Source organism: Camellia sinensis, chromosome 13 (genome assembly GCF_055761805.1).
Source record: "Camellia sinensis isolate YWXY chromosome 13, ASM5576180v1, whole genome shotgun sequence".
Classification (NCBI taxonomy): Eukaryota; Viridiplantae; Streptophyta; class Magnoliopsida; order Ericales; family Theaceae; genus Camellia; species Camellia sinensis.
The window spans coordinates 42716191-42734472 of record NC_138973.1 but is presented as its reverse complement, the minus strand read 5'-3'; the positions used below and the strand labels follow the sequence as shown (position 1 = coordinate 42734472).

At 39.5% G+C, this 18282-nt stretch overlaps 1 protein-coding gene across 3 annotated transcripts; it reads left to right on the top strand.

Moving 5' to 3' along the window:
* Positions 1–9778: 9778 nt before the first annotated feature.
* Positions 9779–15650, top strand: LOC114274659 (phosphatidylinositol-glycan biosynthesis class X-like protein). 3 transcript variants are annotated; one of them, XM_028216630.2, is made up of 7 exons: positions 9779–10135; positions 11704–11794; positions 11866–11935; positions 13137–13254; positions 14367–14757; positions 14842–15008; positions 15359–15650. In XM_028216630.2, exons 4-7 carry the CDS (start codon positions 13144–13146, stop codon positions 15638–15640), a joined length of 951 nt encoding a protein of 316 aa, XP_028072431.2. In that variant the 5' UTR covers positions 9779–10135; positions 11704–11794; positions 11866–11935; positions 13137–13143; the 3' UTR covers positions 15641–15650. The 3 variants fall into 3 exon arrangements, with proteins under 3 accessions (XP_028072431.2, XP_028072430.2, XP_028072429.2); XM_028216629.2 differs by having other exon boundaries at positions 9784–10135; positions 11704–11766; XM_028216628.2 differs by lacking the exon at positions 9779–10135 and adding an exon at positions 10489–11120 and having other exon boundaries at positions 11704–11935.
* Positions 15651–18282: the final 2632 nt, after the last annotated feature.

Sequence of the window (18282 nt, the reverse complement as noted above, 5' to 3'; positions counted from 1 at the left end):
GACAAATATCTGCGTGAGCTGCTAAAGCTAGAAAAGAGAAAGGATACCGAAATAAGCCAACTAAAAAAGAGTGCGGAGGGAGCCGAAAAGCAGGGTTACAAGCAGGGCTACAAGAAGGCGGAGGAAGCCTATGTGAAACAATGCGATGCTGCCAAGGAGTTGTTCTTCAAATGTGGCTGGAGGGCGGCTGTTGAGCAGCTCGGTCATGACCAACAGACCGAGGTCTTCAACCCTCCAGACTACTTTATACCGAAGTCCCTTGCGGAGTATGCCGATACCCTGCAGCAAGAGTTTCTGGAAGACTCAGATTCTGATGACTCCTCTTCTGAAGATACTCCGGTCGATAATGTGGACCAGCCAGTTCGATCGGTGCCCACTGTTGAAGACCTAACTGTTGATCTTCCCAGTGAAACCGTGGTTCCAGCCGAAGTGACTCTCCCCATTGTGAATGAGCTCCCTCCAGAAGCCGGTCTTCAAGTTGGTGGTGATGCAGGTTTTGATGCTGATATTGAAGAACTTTTTTCCTGATTTTGTATTTTTTTTTATTTTTTTTTTTCTTTGTAACCGAATTATGCCCCTTTGTAATGACTTTTCTTTGAATGAAAAAATTTTGCTTCAACTCTTGTTCCGGTTCTGATGGGTATGCCTGTACTTTGTAATGCTTTAGTTACTCCAACTGTTATTTCGGTTTTAGATGGTTAAACTATACTTGCCAGCCAACCACTCCTTAGCCGATATGATTACTTCGGCTGAGGAGTACAAAGTGTTGGTTTATTCCAGCCAACCACTCTTCAGCCATGCACTTACTTCGGCTGAAGAGTAACAAGAGTTGGTTTATTCCAGCCAACCACTCTTTAGCCTTACCCTTACTTCGGCTGAAGAGTAATAAGAGTTGGTTTATTCCAGCCAACCACTCTTCAGCCCTACCCTTACTTCGGCTGAAGAGTAACAAGTGTTGGTTTATTCCAGCCAACCACTCTTCAGCCTTACCCTTACTTCGGCTGAAGAGTAATAAGAGTTGGTTTATTCCAGCCAACCACTCTTCAGCCTTACCCTTACCTCGGCTGAAGAGTAATAAGAGTTGGTTTATTCCAGCCAACCACTCTTCAGCCATGCACTTACTTCGGCTGAAGAGTAACAAGAGTTGGTTTATTCCAGCCAACCATTCTTCAGCCATGCACTTACTTCGGCTGAAGAGTAACAAGAGTTGGTTTATTCCAGCCAACCACTCTTCAGCCTTACCCTTACTTCGGCTGAAGAGTAACAAGTGTTGGTTTATTCCAGCCAACCACTCTTCAGCCATGCACTTACTTCGGCTGAAGAGTAACAAGAGTTGGTTTATTCCAGCCAACCATCGAAGTTAGTTTTTCCAGCTAACTTATAGTATTTGGTTATTCCGACCAAATGTCCTGCAGCTTGGATCCTTATCCTGGGCTTATGAAGGGTGTTGGTTTAATTCAGCCAACCTCTAAGTTAGTTTTTCCCGCTAACTTAGAATAGAATGCTCGCAATATACTTAATCTTTACTAAAGCTAACTCTTACAAAAAATAACTTGTGGTGAAAAAGAATTGGTTGTTTTATTGAAGGAAAAAGAAACTACATATGTTTGAGGAAGAAAAGCTAAAAGTAAAATAACTTGAGATTGGCCGTATTCCATGGCCGAGGGATTGCCTTGCCATCCTTGTCTTCTAGGTGGTATGCCCCTTTGCCTGCTAACCCAACCACCTTATAAGGACCTTCCCAATTTGGGCCTAACTTGCCGTCTCCTGGGATCATGGTGTTTCCCATTACTTTGCGTAGTACCCAATCCCCAATCTTGAATTGTCTTGGATGTACCTTTTTGCTGTATTTTCTGATTAACTCTCGTTGGTATGAGGCGATGTGGACTAGTGCTCTTTCTCTTCTTTCTTCTGCAAGGTCGAGTTCTAAGGCTATGGCTTCTCCATTTAGGTCTGGATCAAAATTTTCGCTTCGAATTGTGGGGAGGCCGACTTCTAGTGGGATCATTGCTTCCATTCCATAGGCCAAGGAGAATGGTGTTTCTCCAGTTGATCGCCGAGGCGTGGTGCGGTAAGCCCATAAGACGTGAGGAAGTTCATCTGCCCACTTGCCTTTTGCTTTCTCTAGCCTTTTCTTTAGGCCATCCAAGATGACTTTATTTGATGCTTCAGCTTGCCCATTTGCTTGAGGATATGCCGGTGTAGAATTGTAGAACTCTATCTTGTATTCTTCACAAAAGCTTCTAAAGATACTGCCGTCAAACTGAGTTCCATTGTCTGAGATTAGTGCTTTTGGTATACCAAACCGAGTGATGATATTCTGCCAAACAAACTTTTTCACGTCTTTTTCTTTGATTGACGCCAATGCTTCTGCTTCCACCCACTTTGTGAAGTAGTCTGTTGCTGCGAGAAAGAATTTTCTGCCCCCGGGCGCTGTTGGAAGTGGTCCTACTATGTCCAAGCCCCACATTGCGAAAGGCCATGGGCTAGTTAATGGTAGGAGTTCCCTTGCTGGTTGATGTATTTGGTGCGCGAATTTTTGGCATTTTTTACACTTTTTTACATATTTTTCTGAGTCTGCTTGCATATATGGCCACCAATATCCTTGCGAAATAGCCCTGTAAGCGAGCGACCTTCCCCCTTGATGACTTCCACACACCCCTTCGTGTATTTCGAACAAGAATGCTTCTACTTTGCTGGGATGAACGCACTTGAGGTAAGGCCCAGAGAATGACTTCTTGTATAATGCCAAAGATGGAGATAGCCAAAATCGCTGCGACTTTGCCCTTATTTTGTTGGCTTCTTTTTTCTCTTCTTGTAGGATGCCGTCTTTCAGGAACAGGATGATGGGATCCATCCAAGAAGGGCCTAATTCTGCGCAACATACTTCTTCTGCTTCTGGGTCTTCTATGCTTGGTCTTGGTAAGAAGTCGATGAGTAATGAATGAGGGATTGATGTGTCTGCCATTGAGGCCAGGCCTGCTAGTTCGTCCGCTCGGCAGTTTTCCTCCCTGCCAATTTGTTCTATCCTTACTACATCAAACTTCTTGATCTCTGTTCTGACTAACTCTTGGTACTTGGCCATTCTGTCGTCCTTTGCTTCGTATTCGCCAGAAATTTGGTTTACCACCAGCAGAGAGTCACTGTATACCATTAGTTCGGTTGCCTTCATGAAGTGTGCTGACTTGAGTCCTGCGAGAAGCGCCTCATACTCCGCTTCGTTGTTGGATGCTGGGAAGCCAAGGTTGATTGCTTGCTCTATAACCAGGCCGTCTGGAGAGATGAGGACTATGCCAAGCCCTGCACCATGTCGGTTGGATGCTCCATCCACAAAGAGCTTCCACATCTCTCCAACGAATAGTTTCCAGCAAGTGGAAGGATCAGATGATGTCGTGAGGTCAAGAATGGTGTTTTCTTCAAGGTCCATGTTGGCTGTCTGCCCTTCGTCTTTTGTTTGAACTGCTGGTGGGCCTTTGTTTGTCTCTTTCTTGTTGTCCTTAGTATGGTCTGCCCTGGTGCTTGATTGACTACCTTCTACTAGGGGTTGCGCTATTCCGGCGTCAACTTCTGTCCCTAGTTCGGTTGTGTCAGTCAGGTCGACTGGGCAGATATGATGACTTCCAGGAGTAAACTCTGCGACGAAGTCTGCCAAAGATTGGGCTTTTATTGTGGTCTTGGGTTGGAACTTGATGTCGAATTGTCCCAACTCTACTGCCCACTTCAAAATTCGCCCACTAAATTTCGCCCTTTCAAACAGAGCTTTTAATGGAAAGGCTGTGAGGACGACTATGGTGTGGGCGTGAAAGTAGTGCGCCAACTTTCTGGATGCCATCATTAATGCTAATGCCAGTTTCTCCAGGGGCAAGTACCTTGTTTCGGCTCCCAATAATGTCTTGCTGACGTAAAAGATGGGCAAGTGTTGTATTCCTTCTGCACGAACCAACACTGCGCTGACTGCGTGCTGAGAGACTGCTAGGTACAAAAAGAGTTCTTCACCGGGTACTGGAGTAACAAGTAGTGGTGGGGAAGACATGTATTCCTTCAAGCTTTCCAGAGCTCGGTCGCATTCTTCATCCCACTCAAACTTGGACTTTAAAGCTTGGAAGAATGGTCGTAGTCTGTCTGATGACCTGCTTATGAACCGGTTGAGTGCAGCCGCCATACCAGTGAGATGCTGCACTTCTTTGACTGAGTTTGGTCTCTCCAACTCCTGGATTGCTTTGATCTGAGAGGGGTCTGCTTCTATACCTCGGTTGGTCACCAGGAAGCCCAAGAATTTGCCAGATCCAACTCCGAATGCGCATTTGGACGCATTGAGGCGCAATTTGTGTTTCTTCAGGATCCGGAACATCTCGTCTAGGTCTTTAAGATGGTCATTCTCATTCTTGCTTTTGACCACCATGTCGTCGATGTAAGCCTCCATTGTTCTGCCTAACAATGGTTCGAACATCTTGGTGACCATCTTTTGGAATGTCGCCCCTGCGTTCTTTAGGCCAAAGGGCATGACCTTGTAGCAATATAACCCCCTTGGTGTTGTGAAGGATGTGACCTCCTGGTCTGGTTCATGCATGGCGATCTGGTGGTAGCCTCTGTATGCATCCAGAAAGCTAAGTCGGTTATGCCCTGCCGTTAGGTCCACCAGTTGATCTATCCTTGGTAGAGGAAAGCTATCTTTTGGGCACGCCTTGTTGACTGTTTTGTAGTCGACGCAGACACGCCATTTACCATTCTTTTTTGGCACTACAACTGTGTTAGAGATCCATCTGGGGTAGTGCACTTCTCTTATTGCTCCTGCCTTCAGCAGGTTGCCTACCTCTTCTGCCACTATTTTGACGTGGTGGAGTGCCGACCTGCGTGTGCGTTGAATGACTGGTCTGGCGGATGGGTGGACATTGAGTTGATGACTGATGAAGTTTGGGTCAATTCCTGGCATGTCGTAGGGTGTCCAGGCAAACACTTCGATATTAGAGGTCAAGAACTCCAAGACCTCTAATCTCTCAGTGCTGGACAATGATGAGCCAAGCAAGAAGAACTTATCCGGGTTCTTCTCATCTATTTTTACCTCCACCAAGTCCTCCACCGCTTTCTGATCAGCCTCTTTGCCGACGTCCGCGAATAGTTCATTACTTTCTGGTTCTTCCACCGAATGAACGTATCCTTTGGCAGCTCGGCTTCCATTCGCTGTGGCAAAGCATTGTTTTGACATGATCTGATCGCCATAGACTTCTTCAATTATGCCGGTGTCGTTGGGAAACCGCATTACCTGATGGTATGACGATGCTACCGAACGCATGGCATGCAGCCATGTTCTGCCCAAGATGATGTTGTATGTGGAGGGGACCTTCAATACCCAGAACTCCACTTGTTTTGTTACACTCCCTGCTCTGACTGGAAGGATTATTTTGCCGACAGGCCACTCTGGCATGGAGTTGAATCCAATCAGGGGAGAAACTGCAGGCGCCAAGTCTTTGTCTTGCAGCTTCAGTTGCTTGAATGTGTCGTAGTACATGATCTCACATGAACTACCCTGGTCAATCAGAATCCGCTTAACGTCAAAATCCTTGACTCGGAGAGTGACGACCAGCGCATCATTGTGAGGATAGTATATTCGATCCAAGTCCTTATCCGAAAAGGACATGACATTTGTTGCCTCTGTCTTCCCCTTCTTGGCGGCAGGTTGGGCACTTAACACTTCCCTGAAGTGCTCAGCCTTCTTTATTGATCCCCTGAGCTCGCATATACGCTCAGGTTCAAAGACTCCATGTATTACATTGATGATGCCTTGTGGTGGGGCGTCGATTGGCATTCTGTTGGGATGGTTATTATGATCTTGGGGGGCCGGTTGCGTCCCTCCTTCAATGTATTTGTCCAAGTGGCCTGCTGCCACCAATTCTTCCAAGTGCTGTCTTAGTGGCGTGCAATTCTCAGTTCGGTGCCCCTTTTCTTTGTGGAAGGTGCACCGTGATCTGTCATCGTAATTTTTCTGAGCTTCCCCTAGCTTGGCTGGCCACTTGACAAAAGGCTCGTCTTTTATTTCGCTCAGAATCCGATATATTGGTTTTTTGAACACCGTTGTTATGGCAGTGCGGATTCTCAACCATCTTTTGTCTGGGTCTTCTCCGTTATCTCGTCTGCCACGCCCGTTTTTATTCTGCCGATCTACTGTATTGACCTTTGCTGAGGTCTTCTTTTCTGGTACTGTGGTTGTACTAGATTTTGCTTTTGCACGTGCGCCATCCTCTTCTACCCTGATGTGCTGATGCACTCTTTCCATCAGGGCCTCCATGGTGAGGGGTGGCGTCATGGTAATCGAATCCCTTAGTCTGTTCCCTACTGGAAGGCCTCTTTTATATTGCGCAATGGCTAGATTGGTGGGGCAGTCTCCAATCTGGTTGAATGTCTCCCAGTAGTGACTATTGTAAGATCTGAGGGTCTCTTTTTCACCCATGTCGATGGAGAGTAACTGGTCTATCTCCACCGGCGTTTTAGTGTTTGTTCGAAACCTCGTTACGAACGTTTCTGCCAATTGGGCCCAGGAGGCTATGCTGCCCTCTGGGAGCTTTTCGAACCAAGTCAAGCCTAGGTCGCCAAGACTTGACGGGAAGAGTATGCACATTAAGGCCTCGTTTCGCCTGTACACAGCCATGACTTGGCGAAAGTGGCTCAAGTGTGAATACAGGTCCGTCTTCCCTTCATATGTGGTGAATTTCGACTGAAGGAAGCTTGATGGTAGGGGCGCGTTTTCGATTGCTGGGACAAACGGCGAAGTCTGTAATCTTGCCAATGCCTTGTCCGTTGGTTCGTAGGCCGGTCGCGGTATTGGCATTCCAACCTCGACGCTTCTATGCGTCCGAGGAGCCAACCGTTGTAAGGCCGAAACTCGGTGTGGATCCCTTGCCCTGGCATCCTCCTTGCATCGTGCTTTTTCTTCGAGAACGGTTCGTAAGTCGGATGACCTGGGTAGCTCTGTTTGTCTAGATCTGGTTTGGTGTGAATGTGAAGGCCAATACGTGCTTCCTTCAGTGTATGATCTTTCGGATCTCGTCCTCTCAGACCTGGAGTGACGAGTCCTGGAAGATAAGGAATGAGTGTCGCCTGACCTGAGGCTTCTGCTCTCTCCTTGGGAGGGTGTAGTATTCCTACTACGATTCTCTGAGTGGCGAGGCGCGTCTTGTGCTTGCGCCCCTCTCCTGTCGCCACCTCTTTAGTCTTCATCTGGCGTTTTAATGCTTCCATGTCCGCCGCCATCTTCCGAATTAGTTCATCTTGTTCCTTCACGCGATCTTCCAGGGCTTGAGGATCAATCCTCCTTCTTTGCCTGTCAGGACTTTGAGAGTGACGAGGGCTGTTATTCCGCCTTCCCCTGCCACTCCTCCTGGAGTTATGTTGTTGGGGCTCCAGATCTGCCATAGGAGGGACAGAGGGTAATCCTTCGCGCCTTGCGCCTCCGTCTGGAGTTAGTCCGTCGACGGCGGACTGCGGTAGTTCTTCAATGTGCGCCATTGATTTGAGAAAAAGGAGAAGCTTAGTCAAGAGGTTTTTGTTCTTGTCTGTTCTTCCCACAGACGGCGCCAATTGTACGGGGAGGAAATAATTCTCCTCGTATAATCCTGTTGACCAAGTTCACGCTCCTCCGTACGACGTCGCTTTGTTACCTGAAAACACAAACGTAAGCTAGCCGGCGGGTGTGTGCCGGAAACCTCTCCGATGCCTAAGTCAGTAAGCTTGACAAATAGACAAAGTTTTATGCTCTCAGAAAGAATTATGTTCAATTACCTCCTCCAAGGTGATGTTTGTGGGCTTTTATAAGTTTCCCGTGGCACAATCCTAGTAGGACTTGTATTTCTACTTGCAGAGTCCTCCTAGGATTCATACTCCTAAGGATAATGCTTATCCTTTTACACCCTCCCCCACTGCTTAAACCAAGTGGGATGGTTTTCTCCATGGCCGAACTACCATTTGACCGAGGTAAAGTAGGCCGAACTAACCTTAGTTCAGCCCTTCCCTTTACTCTTCCTTATATCGGTTTCTCATCTGTTCAACCCATGGTGTGTTTGGACCGAACCAACGACTCTCGACCGGTATAACTCCCAAACTGGTATACCTCTAAGGTCGGTATAACTTAAAGTTGCTCCCAGACCGAAGTACATTTACAATCCTCTAATCGAAGTAACTTTATCATTTGTGAGCCGAAGTAATTTCACCTCCTTGGGCCGGAGTAACTTTGTCTCTCCAAGGCCGGAGTAACCCTGCTCTCCTGGGCCGGAGTATCCATTACGCCCTTTTTACTTAGTCCTTCGCGTTTTGGGCCTCAAAGCCCAACTCGCAGCTCGGTCCAATTTTTCCCAAAAATTACCCTCTCAACAAATAAATCAAGACATACACATAAATCATCCAAAATCATCACTATCAACATAAGGTCTTATATAAAATTGTCTACTGTTCCAAATTCAACATGATTTCTTTATAGAATGGTTTAAATCATTCTTGTCAACAACATGAATTGACAAAAAATTAGGAAACTGAAGAAATTCAAGGACCGATAAACAATACAACTAATAATACTTATCAACGGATCTATGCAAATGAACTTTGATCTGAGAAATCATGAGCGGGATCAAATTAGGATAATAGAATGATGTGTGTAGGGCTGCAAACGAACCGAGCCGAGCCGAGCTGAGCTTTGCTGAGCTCGAGCTCGGCTCGTTTACTTATCGAGCTCGAGCTCGGCTCGTTTACTAAACGAGCCGAGCCGAGCCCTTAACACACATCTCTCTCTCTTCATGCTTTATCAACGATGGAAAAGGGCGACAGGCTGGGTCACAATGGCGAAAGTGAGGGTAGGACTTTGAGCGATGAGGTGATGGTTTTATTCACGATGGAGCGGTGAGAGATGGGGTTGGGTTGTGACAATGGAGATGGCGAACAGGGTCACGATGACGGTGGGGTTGGGTTGGGTTGCTGATGGAGGGCGATAGCGACGAGAGGGCTTACATGGTAGTCGGCGACGGTGGTGGTTGCAGACAACGACAGTGCTGCATCCAGTGGAGATGAAGAAATTAAGGTTTGGATGGTTTGAGTGTAAGGAGAAGAGTGAAGGGGAGGGATGAGGGTAAGAATGGTATTATAAAAATTGTAAAAAAATAAAAATCCAAATTTTAAGGGTGTAAGGAGATAGTTTTGTGGTGCAAGTAGAATCACCCATTGCAAAAAGGTTAATGACTTTTTATTTACAATTTTAGCCCCGGTTTGGCATTTGTTGTGGGGCTAAATAATTACATATGGACAAAAAAAAAATTATAAAATCATAAAATGCCAAAACACTTGAGTTGGAATGCAAAATTACCAAACTAACCCATATACGAATAAAAAGTAAAAAAAGTATCATTTCCAAGTAGAGGAAATTTTGTCATTTCACTTTGAGAACATCATTTCCAATGCAAAAAAGTCAAAAAAAACCAAATAAAAAAACCAAACAAATAAAACAGTCTCAGGCTAAAAAAGTAAAAAAAACCAACTAAAAAAGTCAGTGCTGAATGAACCCTTAATTGTTCCCAATAAACTCAACTCATATAGAATTCGTTTGGAAGCTGAGTTAGCTTTTTAACTTTTTGATTATTTTAATTTGAGGCTAAAAAATCTCATTTAGAATAGACTTTATGATTTTTATAAAAGAAAAAATAAAATAATTATAAATTAAATATAATATTTTTTCTTATTAAACTTAAAAAACTTATTTTTGTCTTTCTTATAACTAAAATAGTCACAAATCCAATCCAATCTAATCTTTCCTCCCAAAGGAGTGCAAGTTATTTTATTTTATTTTCATTCTTTTAACTTCAATAGTCGGTTTTTCATTCTTTAAAGAATGGCTCTCGATCGATCGAATCCCTAATTTCTTTCTCCATAGAATCAGTGGTTTGTTGATTTCGATCCCTAATCTAATCTCTGAGACTCCTAATCTGCACTTCCAATGTTAACAAGAACAAGAACGCTGTAGCATCATCTACATCTCTTCGTCAGAAAACCCTAAGTCCGATTTCGGAACAAACGCCATATCGATCGCATGCATTAGGAGATACTCAAGGACCTCGAGGCCTCTCTCTCTCTCTCTCGTGTCCATAAACGATTAAAGGTCTCTCTCTGTCTCTCTCTCTCTCTGAAATTTTATTGTGATGTGCTATATATATATGTGTGTATTTGTTTGGAAATGCTGAACTAAGTTTGTGAATTGAGTATGCGTAACTTAGGGTTCTGTTCTGTTGTGTTTTGTTGTTTTTGTTTCGACATTCTTGTGCTGCAAATAGTGGGCCTGCTAAAACTTATAAGCTGCTTATTTCAGTTTTTGACTTAATTTAAGTTAAAATATTTTATTTTTGGTAGAACTTAAACTATCAGATTATAGCTTTAAAAAAGCTATTTTCAGCTCTTTTGGAGAAGCTGCTCTGAGGGTGCTTACAAATTATAGGGTAATTCTATTTACACATCACAAAACTTCTCAGTACATATCATTTCCATAATTTTTTTTATTACACTTATATCCCTTTATCAAATTACCATTTTGGACATAATTCTAACCCTAGACTCTTTTGGGCACCACCACCTATCACCAGCCTCCGTCGTCTACTTGCATTCCCGGCCACCGTCATTGAAACCTAACCACTATCGTAACACCCATAACTTTTCTACCTCGCCAGCGATAACTTTCCTCTCTGCAAACCCTCATCCCTCCCCCACCAGCAAACAACCCAGCCCCCCACCTCTGCCATTGCCTATTTTTCTCCATCGCAGAGAGAGAGAGAGAGAGAAAATCGTACGATTTTCAGATCTAGATCTAGGGTTTGCAAGAGTCCGATTGTGCAAACTAGATTTGAAGCTCCAATCTAGGATTTCAAGCTTCGAATCGAAGCTTCACCACTGCAGTTGCCTTCGACGAGAAACTCCTCTCCGATGGGTTGAGAAAGATCACTGTAGAGGGAGGATTACGGTGGTGGGAGTGGGTTTGGCAGTTTCTAGAGATAGAAAAGAAGAAGAAGAAGGAGGAGGAGATGGGTGGGACGAGAGGTTACGGCAGAGGGAGGATTACAGTGACTTCTCAAATAAGTTCATGTTCAATTCATGTATAAACTCAAAAAATCCCAAATGAAGTTCAAGAGAAAATTCAATTGAAATTGTAATATTTGGTTGTTATTCCTCAATAGAAATGTTAATGTGAAGTCAAGATTAATGCTTTATTGATGACCTAGATTTTCACTGTTGTGGGTTTTTCTCATTTTTAAACCATCCCTCAGGTTATTCAATGCTAAATAGAGATACACGAGCACATGTAAAACACACTCGAACGTATTAGATAGTGTAATTGGTTTGACATAATTGTACATTTGCTTCTCACTCTTCCACCCATGGAACTAACATAACCCTTTTTCCATTGGAGCCATTTTTGCTAAATGACATTAGAAATTTCTTTGATTAACTTGCAGATTAAATGAGTTTTTTCTTATATGCAATGATGGACACCAGTTTATCTAGAGATTGATTTGATGAACTTTATAAGATAACATTTTTTTAGGCAGTTCCTCATTCTGATGATCAAATCTTTCTCAGCATTTACTGCACTGCAAATTCTTCTCTATTTTTTTTTTCTTTTTTAGTTTTTCAGTTTTAGTGGACATGATGTTTATTATTTGATTCTAAATGCTGCAGGCAGCTAGATGAGAATCGACCCCATTGTAGAGCTCAATGAAGAATAGAAGGAATGTTGAGAAGGTTTCGAAAACTTAAATGGAGCAAATAAGTATAATGCAGTATGATGTAATGGACACATCACTAAGAAAGTCTCATTGTTCTATTATTATTGTGAACTAGGTGACATCTATTGGGTGATCAACCGTCAGATCCCTTAGTGAATACTGGATTAACTGCTGCAAGTAACTAGGTAATGACTAGACCTTATATCTCTGCTATCTTGTAATACTTGTAATGCTTGCATTTTAAGTATATATAATTGTCTAGTAGACATCAACTTTTTTACAATTTATGTTGAAAGTGAAGTAGAATTTGATGACAGTAATAAATTATTAATTCATGTAGAACACTAGAAATTTTGAGTGACTTTTAAGGAGGTGGATCTAGTAGAAGCGCAGAAACAACAGAAACTTATGAGGGGGGGTTTCTCTACTAATAACAGAATATTGGCAAAAATCACACATTTTGAGGCCTATTCCTCATTTGTATTGAGAAAAGAAAAAAAGAAAAGACATTGGAGTGCCAATCCCATGTGGTTGAGATTTAAAGCTTTGTTGAATGAAATGAAGGATCATTTGTGACATTTTTAAGTTAGGAATTGACCAATTTAGTACCTCAAACATGGATCATTTCAGTATGCAAAAATTGAATAGTTATATAGTACACCACGTGCTCTAGAACAGGGTATTATACAGATAGGCTTGTATAGATTACACAATTAGAATGTATTAAAATACTCCTAGACAGTGATACCATTAATAATTGGACATATACTGAAAGAATATCTATTAAACTGCATTTCTACTTAGTTTTAACATATTTTGTATATTTAAATTGATCATTTAAAAAACATTACGAAGTATATCTTTATATATTCTTGGAGTGGTCTTCAAAATATTAAAATTTTTGGACACAAACCTTATCTCCAAATAGAGATTCAAAGTTTTTGTTTCTATATTTGGTCTTCATCAATTTCCTGTTTCCATAAGTGCTTTGAGTCATGGTACATCGATTATGGAGGCCTCTATGGGCTTATTCACAACCTTTAAGATTCAAAGCTAGCCATCTCTTTTAGTTTGCCTAGACATGGAAAGCTTAGAAATCAACAACATAAACATTAAAACTGCCTTCTGAATAAGAGGCTTAACTCCTAACCATACAGAACATTCCACCCAACTTTTGATAGTATCAAAAGAATTTTGCACAACTTTACAGAAAGTTGGATGGTTTTCAGTGTGCTCTCAGCCAGGAATAGATAAGTTTAATGAAGTAGTTGACAGTATAATATTGGAAAGAAATCAATTAGGGCAGTAGAGAGCTTTGCTAACAGCCTAACAGTAATTTCAGAAACATGTAACCACCACCTCTTTTGTTTTCCCCCCTTCTTTCAGGTACTATATGGAAGTTCAAAATTTTGTTCAGTTGCAAATTTTCCTGCTAGTGGGAATCCAGCTGACACTCCTTGCAGGCATTGGCTCTTGCATGCATACTTTTTTAGCATCAACTGAGGTTAGTGAAACGCGGTGCTTCTTGCTTCTATTTTATGAAATGTTATTTAAAAAGGAAAAAAGAAATCAATGATGGAGGTTTCTTGTAAAATCTGTTGCTATTTGCTATTGCTCTGGTATTATAATGGAGGTTTCTTGTAAAATCTGTTGCTATTTGCTATTGCTCTGGTATTATAATGTTATTGTTCAAGATACTTCTTCCTATGCAGCCCAACTATCTCTAATGAATAGTAAAATTCTCTGTAATTACATTCACATCTTTGCCCTTGATACCAAGTTTAAAGAGAAAAATTATAAAAGAGCAAAATGAAGAAAATATTTCAGTTTTTAGGGGAACTTTCTGGATCATTAGGTAAGAAATTAGAACTGGTACCATCTGATAACTACTTCAGTTTACTATAGAATCAGTTATTCATGGATCCACCAACCTCGTGACAGCTTATGGCAAACTGTCCCATCGTGATATTGCTCTCATTTAATGGTTCGAAGCATATTATAATGCTTTGAAACCCTCTACTTGCTCTGACCATGACTACATCCACTGTGAAATGCATAACAAAGCGTTGAATTTCAATTTTAGAGAAATATCAGGATTGTAAAGTGGGAAAAAGAGGTATTTTTTCAATTAAAAAAAAAGGAAATTATATGGAAAGGGGGAGATTGTTTGAACCAATTAAGATTTTTGATATGTGAAAGTAGAGAAAATTACGCACTTGAGCTATAAAAACACCATACATGCGCAACCAAACCTTTCGCAGCAATTGCCCGGCTGATACGTTCTCTACCCAGCATAGTTGCCTAGTCTTCGATTGTTTAGTAACATTGATATGAATATAGGGCAACCATTAGATCATTGTGATGCTGAATGGACTCCCACATTATTCTGTATGCTTTATATGAATATGGGGCAACCATTAGAGTCGTCATTGTGATGCTGAATGGACTTCCACATTATTCTGTATGCTTTACCTATCATTTAGACGGAGAAGCGTTCTCAGAAATACAAAATGGTCCTATATCACATTGTTTTAGGTGTTTTGTTGCTTTACTTGGACCATCCTATTTGTAGCTAACTTAAACTTTTGTCTACTGTGTCTATTTCTCAACTTTCAGCGGGGCAAGTGTAACTCAAATTCTGATGTCAAAACTCAAACTACAAGTGATTTTCCTTGTTTAGAGAAATATATTACAGAACCTTATTTTGAGAAACATGATAGCTTGCTCGGTTTCGATTTCCAAAATTTCATGACAAATGAGATACGCCTTGGCTTATGTGGAGAGCTGCAAGATAAACTCAGTCTTGTGCTGAGGATGTCAGTTACGCAACGGCATCTAATTGGTGAAGGTTCTCACCGTCACCTGTCTTCATCCATTAGACTCAGCATCCAGCCTGAGTCCACAACTGAGCCACCTAGACACTTGTGCAAGATCATACTTGTAGAAAGACTGCCCTCTGGCATTTTTGCAGATCCATTTGAGCTCCAACATCTTCTTGAGCGGGGAGGTAAACTACTATTGTTTTACTAAAAACAAGGTTATAATTACAGTTCATTTCTGTGGTTTATGAGATTGTTCTATTTTGATGCAGTTTTTACAGACGCAGCTGTTTTTGGTGACACAAATTTGGAGTTGCCTTGTGTAGTTTCAAATCGGTCTGTTGTTGAGGTTCACATGGATGTTGGTCATAATATATTAGCAGGACATTACAATGGACTGGAAATCAACATTCAGCTTCCATTACACGCGCGTTATCCGGTAAGTGAAAAAGAATTTTGGAATGTAACATTTGAATCTTGACTTCGGAGGACATTATTTCTGGAGAACATGTTGTGTGCTTGGAGCAATTAGTTAAGTTTTTTGCATAAATCATTTTTTGAGCTCATGGAGTGTTCTATTAATATTTAGCCTTGTCCTCTTGGTCTTGGATTTGGGATTCTTTAAATTCAACACCAAGTAAACGCCTGCGGTCAACACTCCTAACTGAACCGATGAAACATATAGTTTTTCAATATGGCAATTGTGAGCTGTTTTTGTTGGTGATGCTGATGAATACACTTGTTTGTGCATCCTTGTAAGATTGCTAATAAAACTCATGCCTTTTGCAGCCTTTAGGTGAACATCGCTTTTCAAGAGTTGAATTTGGCAAACCTGACATATTCATACGCTGCAACATTGAAGGGAAATCACATGATCAAGGTTGTTTATTTATGCCGACTGGTACCAGTGATGAATCCCAAACTGCTGTGGTGTGGGAAATTCCTTGTGGAATTAAAGAACACTCTGAAGTTGTCTCTTTTGTCACCTTCATTTCAGCTGTTCTATCAGCTTTCTTAATTGTCTTGACATCTATTTATTATCCAGATATTCAGAAATCAGGAGAGATTTGAAACTTAAAAACAATCTTTATTTATTCCTCATTGTTTTCCTGGCATCGTCACTTGCTGAATACAAAACTGGTGCTATTTGGGTGGGAACTATTTTGGAACGTTGTGTTTAGAACATTAATTTAGATAGAAATTTGGAAAGGAATAGAAAATTGATTTTTCTTTCTCAACTTATTTCAATTACATTTGCCTACATTTTTCTTTTTCTTTTTCAAATTCTTACTCAAATTTATGATTCAAACCGTCTAAAAATCATGCTTAGAACGTGGTCAGATTTGCTAAAGTTGGAGATTTTAGTTTCACAATAAATTGACCCATGGTTTGGCATTCTTTTTGGGGTTAAATAATCACAAAAAGACAAAATTAATTATAAAAGTTAATAAAATAAAATATTATTTTTTATTTATAATCATTATATTTTTTTTTTTACAAAAGTTAAAAAAATCTCAAAATAAAAACCAAACGAGGTTAAGTGAAAAAAGCCCCAAAATAAAAACCAAACGACACTAAAAAAGTCCCAACACAAAAAAGTTAACTATATTAGCTAATGCTAAACAAATCCTTAGACTAACTCGGACTAACTTTGGTAATTTAAGTTCATGTTATACAATTAAAAAAATTATCAATATAAAAAATCAAGTTGATCCAATATTATTATCATACTATTAGATTATTTTTATCTATACGATCTATATATATTTTAAAAATAAGCCATCTATTTATTATAATATATATGTAATTTGATTATGTGATTATTTATATTTAATCAACCTAATTTTTTAAATACATGTTCCTCTCAACTTATCACATAAAATAAACGATTTACGTCATTGACATGGATACAAATTAGTTTCACAATAAATTTCACATATGAAATTGAGATATTCAACTTTAACAAATACAAATTTGCTTAGAACTACCAACCTTTATTTCTCCAATCTCTTATTGTCATTAATTATAATCCTCAAGATCTTATTTGTCATCAACTTCTACTATTATTTTTTTTGTGGAGTTATGGAGTTAAGAGAAGTTAGAGACGAAATAAGTAACAAAATGATGGAAAGAATTTACATTGTTTATTATGTTAGCTTGAAAACTAATTTATAGAATACATCTTACATATACAAACAAAACCATAAAGTCATCATAGTCTATCCTAACATTATGACGATATAGAAAATTAGCATATCAATACGTTTAAAATTTTGCTACTCTCTACCAAAGTCTATAAGCCTAGACATAGGCTTGGACAAAATTTCTACAAAAAATAAATACATGAACAAAAAAGTCTTGAGAAAAATAAGTGAAAACCTACCATTATTGGGCTTGGACAAATTTTCTACAAAAAATAAATACAAGAAGTTTGTCAGAATATGGCCAATAATGGTAGGTTTTTATTTATTTTTCTCAAGACTTTTTTGTTCTCTTATTTTTTTTTTTTGTAGAAATTTTCTCCAAGCCTAGACATTTTGGTAGAAAGGTGCAAAATTTTGACCGTATTGATATGCTAATTTTCTATAATGTCATAATGTTAGGATAAAATAAGATGACTTTATGGTTTTATTTGTATATGTAAGATGTATTCTATAAATTGGCTTTCAAGCCAACATAATAAACAATGTAAATTCTCTTTATCCTTTTGTTGCCTACTTCGTCTCTAACTTCTCTTAATTCCATAACTCCACAACAAAAATAATAGTAGAAAGTTCCTTTCCTTTTCTTTGTAATTGGTATCAGAGCTTAGTGAAGAGTTTTTGAAAGCAAGATCAAGCCATGTAAGTATCCCTATCTATGTATAAATTTTGATATATATAAGTGTGTATGGTGTGTTTAATGATATAAAAAAAAATAGAAACTATTATTCGTGAAATTTACTCTTTAATTGTGTATCCTTCGTATTTAATATCTTCATAATTATTTGTTTCATTTATAGTTGTTGTAAAACCTATGTGCTCAGTGTTTATCAAAGTCCATATACTCATTAAGATCTTTTGACTATTGGCCTTAATTAGGCATTTTTAAGTTTTTAAGATCATAAAGAGAGATTTTAGAAACTAGATAAATACACTAGGAGGGTATTAGATGCCAATAACAATCTATAATGACAATTAACCCTGAAGATATAATATGCTTTGAAAATACAAAAAATAATGTTAATAATAAATATGACTATAGTTTGCATATTACTAAAGAATCTGCAAATATAAATAGTGTGTGTTCTAATTTAAATAATATTCCGGATATTATGTGTTATTAGTTTTCTAAATTAGATAAAAATCAAAAAATAAATCAAAATTATCTAGAAACCAAAGTTGAGTTTATAGAATTTAAAATAGACAATTTATGTTCTATAATAAATATTGACTTAAACAAAGAAGCAAAAACCCAAATAAACAATTTGATGACAAAATTAGAAACTATATCCTTCTTAAATAATGATGGAATAAATAGTTTAGGAGATAACTCCATTCCTAGGCTATTTTATCGTACAGAAGATATTATGATACTTCAAACGAATACCTATAATAAGACTAAATATGAAAATATTGTTGAAATATTAGATTATTGGAGAAAATTATATAAAAATCCAGATTTAAGTATTGATGAAAGAAATAGGCTACTAGATTAAATAAGAGAAACTTATC

What these genes read in the sequence shown, in the direction of transcription:
- LOC114274659 (XM_028216630.2), top strand. Translation starts at nt 13,144, where the DNA reads ATGGAAGTTCAAAATTTTGTTCAGTTGCAAATTTTCCTGCTAGTGGGA. An exon ending in ACATCTTCTTGAGCGGGGAG is followed by an intron (nt 14,758 to 14,841) that starts GTAAACTACTAT and finishes ATTTTGATGCAG; the next exon opens with TTTTTACAGACGCAGCTGTT. An exon ending in CATTACACGCGCGTTATCCG is followed by an intron (nt 15,009 to 15,358) that starts GTAAGTGAAAAA and finishes TGCCTTTTGCAG; the next exon opens with CCTTTAGGTGAACATCGCTT.